Consider the following 4,436-nt stretch of genomic DNA (forward strand, 5'->3'; position numbering starts at 1 on the left):
TGCTTGGGAGTAAGATATATTTTCACTATGTTTCTAGTGAGGCTGCGAGTGCAGGAGCTCCAGTTGAGGTGAAATAAAAATGCCCCAAAAGGCCCAAATGGAAGCAAAAAGGGGAAGTAAGGAGTTTGCAAAGTTCTAGTGGTCTAGTGTTGGTTGTGTTAGAGATAAGCCTGCAATATGGATGTCAATTTGGATGGACAACAGGGAGGGTGAGATGCACTCCATCTTTGCACCTTTTGATACACAATGTACCACTTTGGGTCATACTTTAGTTCCATTTTGATGACCAAATTATAGGGAACCAAGGGAGAAGTTTAGCCTAGCCTACTGGGAGAAGGGGAAATCATTTGCTTAAAGCTAAAGAAGATAAGAAGTAGATAAACAAGTTGAGACTTTATGTAGGCAAAACACAGTACCACCAGCAAAATACGGTACCAAAATATTCAGACATGCTAAGAGGCAGCTAGGTGGCTTGGTGGATAGAGTGCTGAGCCTGTAGTAAGCAATATTAATACTTCCTGAGTTCAAATCTGGCCTCAGATACTTAGTAGCTATGTGACCCTCGGCAAATAATTTAACCCTGTTTGCCTTAGTTTCCTCATATGTAAAATGAACTGGAGAAGGAAATGGCCAACCACTCCAGTATCTTTGCCAAGAAAATCCCCAAAAGGGGGTCACAAAGAGGTGGACATGACTGAAAAATGACTGAACAACAGCAGCACCGGGCTAAATGTATGGTGAACACTGACTTTGGTTTTGCATTTTACTTTTTTTTTTTTTTTTCCTGGCTGAGTTCTTGGAGGCTAAACTAGAGAATGCCTTGAAGCTATCTGATCTCCTATGTCATGCTGAAGATAAAGGCCTGACTTTAGTTTGGGGACTTTTGCCTGGCTTTTCTTAGCTAAGTATGGTGGTTCTGGCCTATGTAGCCTTCAGCCTACCTTTATTTGGGAGAATTTCTAGTCACAATATCCTATATACTAGATATATGTCCAGAAAATCATAGCAGGCAACTTGCTGAGCCCAGCACTACACTGACCACCACTGGGCTGAAAGCATCAGAGACCAGAAGAATTCTCCTCTAAGACAGACCAGAAACAAGAGTTGCCAAGTGACCCTTGGACAATACATGGTAAAACCAACAGGGACCAGAACAGGAAGTCACTCATCAGACACACTGAAAACCAGGGAGGGGCAGTTACAGTGAGATCAACTTCATAACATCATCAGAAGCCAGCCACTGGGGCTCCTGCAACTTCAAAGGTGGGAGTTTATCCCTGCAAACACCTATTGTCCCCATGTGGCCCCCTCATACACGAGCATTTATGTACACTTATTTTCTCTATGGACATTTATCTTTATGAGAAAATGTTCTATATGTTTAAGGGAAGAGTATTCCAATGTAACTCTTACAATGTTATTTCATTTAGTGTCTTTGCAATTGTGTTCTTTAGCCAAAACTAGAGGAAAAACAAATACATATCAGTGTATCATATGTGCTATTAGGGGTCTCATGTGTTATTATTTCGAGTGGATAGGCTTACAGAGTATCTTGAAGCTTTGGGGGGAAAGGAATCCTTCATGTGAAGAAGGGAGTGTCTCATTTAAAAATGAGATTACAGATCAAAAGGGAAGTAGATATTTTGAGGAGAGCTCCTGAACATAGTCCTAGGCTGAGAAAGGGGTAAGACTGAACCTGAAAACTAGAAGGGGAGATGGGGAGAACCATGCTCTAAACCTGTTCTGCCTCACAAAATGGGAATAAAATAACTTTCAATAGGCTGTCCACTCGGCTGAAGATAAGTATCTCTTCCTAAGAAAGGGGATGAGAAACAAAGGGAGTTTGTATCTACAGCCCTGTGGTGAAGGGAGGCATAACCCCCCAAACCTACCCCAGTAACTCAGCCCTTCAAACAAAGTGACACGACACACATCCGGCCAAGCAGCGGCCTTTTAGTGGAGAATGAGACAGCTGCCAGAGTGGTGCTGTCCACAGTGATCTCCGATTTGCATAGGAGATTATCCTAAAATGAGTTATTTCCTCTTCCTCTTCCTCTCTCTCCCTCTCCCCGTGCAAGTTCCCCAGGGTAGCGGTCAGGGTTCTAGGCCTGGGGGGCCCCCAATAGCCTCTCAATAGCAGCATGGATGTCTCCGTCAGTAGCTATCAGCGCTTGCAGGTTGGCATCACGGTTGGAGAAGCCCATTGCCTTCAGTTGGTCCAGCTCCTGCTGAAAGCGGCCCTCCGTAGGGGGTGGTGGCAGTGGTGGTGGTGGTGGGGTCTGAAGGGTATTGGGGCTCGCGTGAGCCAAGGCCTGGAGAAGCTGCAGCACAGCTAGTGTGGGTTGCTGGGAGGACACTCGGGAGTTTGACCCACCAGTCATACCTACCCCGTGGTCCCCACGGGGCCTTCCAGAACCCCGCAGGCAGGGTCCCAGTCCTGGAATCTCCATGGAGAGCGTCTGCAGACCCTGTTCAATCTGTAGCCAAGCCTGTAGTGCTCGTGGATTCGTGAGGATAGGTAACAGAGGTAGACGGGGTCTCAGAGGGCTGCCAGTAGTAAGCTGGTGCAGAAGGGCTGGGTTCTGATGCAGTACATTCAGGGCATTCCGCAGGGCAGAGGCAGAGGGTGTGGATGAGCCTGGCAGGGAACCTTTGCCCAGAGCAGGGGACACATCCTGTGTGCCAGGTCCCAAACCCATGCACAGATTGGGCATGGTAGAATTATAGGCTGAAGTACCCTGTGTTGAGGTTCCCAGAACTCGGCCCTGGGTCCCAGACCATGCATTTCCCAGCTTGAGAGGCCCAGATGAGGGAGAAGAACTAGAAGGACCAGACAAGGAAGCTGGGGCCTTGGACCGGGGTGATGAGGCAGGGACTGTGAGCATCAGCTGTTGGATATCAGCATAGACCTGTCGCAGGGCATTGTCACCCCCAGGAACAGCCTTCAAAGCCCCTAGGCCTCTCTCATCTGCTCTTAGCATCAGCAATTCCCTCAGCAGAGTAGGGCTCCTCAGGCCTTCCGGCACTGTCTCAGCAGCGTGGGCTGGTGGAACAGTCTGTGGCTGAGCCATCAGTCGCCCAGGTCCAGTGCCAGGAGAAGGATTGGTGCTGGATGGAGTTTCACCCAGCAGCCCTTGTATGGAGGGATCATCCAGGAATTGCACCACAGCTTCAGGGACGGCCATGAGCAGCTGAACCAGATGGCCAAGGAAGTCTGCCAGATCCGGGGAGCTCCGCGCTATGCGGCCCAGCCTGGCCAGCAGCCCAGCAGCCCCAGTGCTGGGTGAAGCCCCGGGGCTGTTGCTCCCTGAGAGAGGTTGATTTGAGGTGGCAGGTGTGGCAGTCGGATGGCATGAGCGGGTGAATCCAGGGAAGCGGTTCCGTACCACCAGATGGACAGTGGTGCCATCAAGGACTCCCCTCTGGTTTAGTGTGTCTGGGTCTCGAAGGATCTTCCCTGTGAAGATGAGCACCAAACGGTTCACATCACAGTTAAGACGCTTCGAGATTTTCTCTTTGAACTCCCTAACACTGCAGTTTTCTGCCAGGGCGAACTCCTGGCGCTCCTGTGGTGTCTTCGCTGTTACTGTGATGATGCGCGGCGGCGGCTCCCGGCCTGCCACCAGCCTGCTGTCGCCGGCTTCCTCCCGGGCCCCCGCCATGCTTCAGTGACGCGCCAGTGCAGGTCTGTCTGCCCAAGTCCTTGGGGTGTGGTGCCAGATACCGTGGGGGAGGATGTGGGGCGCTGTGCCTGCTGGGGTGGGGAGCAAGGTTGGCCTTCGAGAGCTACCCCTGCCCCCTGCTCTGTGCCTATCCCACCTCCCAGCTCGGTGCTCACCCCCGTGGCTGTATAATCCTGCAGCGTCCTGGCTCCCCCTGCACCCAGGGCTGCTCCCCATGAGCATCTGGACTAAGCCAGGGCTGGATCCTTTGCCTTGTACTGCCCACACCCTTGGGGAAGGCTCAGGGAATGTGACCTCAGGAATGAGGTCACAATGAGGAGCTGTGGCCATGAAGATGATGGGGGTTGGGCACAAGCTTCTAGAGAGATGGAGGGAGAAGCAGGACTAGGGTTAACCATAGGCAGAGTAGGGAGCCACTCTCTCATGCTGTGACTTACACAGCCTTATGATGGACTCTTCATGACCACCAGGCTACCACACTGTCTGAAATTCTACCATTAGAATAGTCTTCCTATCCGTTATGCATTACCCTTTCAATCCCCCTTGAGAATACATGAGGTCAATATCATCCCATTCATACTACAAGAAGGACTGGGAGTTGCTTTCTGAAGTGACCCAAAAAGATCTTGAAAGGCTGAATGTAATATGGGATAAATAAATATTAAAAATCAGATCCACAAGTCCATAATAGGAGGAAAGATATGGTCAAATGAAACAGTTCGTGTGAGAAAAATATGGGGATGTTAGTGGACC

The 4,436-nt window shown here is 50.2% G+C and overlaps 1 protein-coding gene across 1 annotated transcript; it reads right to left on the reverse strand.

The window, feature by feature from the left end:
• Positions 1–2,102: 2,102 nt before the first annotated feature.
• LOC122746270 (ubiquilin-1-like) lies at positions 2,103–3,662 on the reverse strand. Its single transcript, XM_043991749.1, has one exon. The coding sequence runs from the start codon at positions 3,660–3,662 to the stop codon at positions 2,103–2,105; it is 1,560 nt and encodes a 519-aa protein (XP_043847684.1).
• Between the last annotated feature and the right edge of the window lie 774 nt (positions 3,663–4,436).

Source organism: Dromiciops gliroides, chromosome 3, assembly GCF_019393635.1.
Source record: "Dromiciops gliroides isolate mDroGli1 chromosome 3, mDroGli1.pri, whole genome shotgun sequence".
Taxonomy (NCBI): Eukaryota; Metazoa; Chordata; class Mammalia; order Microbiotheria; family Microbiotheriidae; genus Dromiciops; species Dromiciops gliroides.

What these genes read in the sequence shown, in the direction of transcription:
- LOC122746270 (XM_043991749.1), bottom strand. Translation starts at nt 3,662, where the DNA reads ATGGCGGGGGCCCGGGAGGAAGCCGGCGACAGCAGGCTGGTGGCAGGC.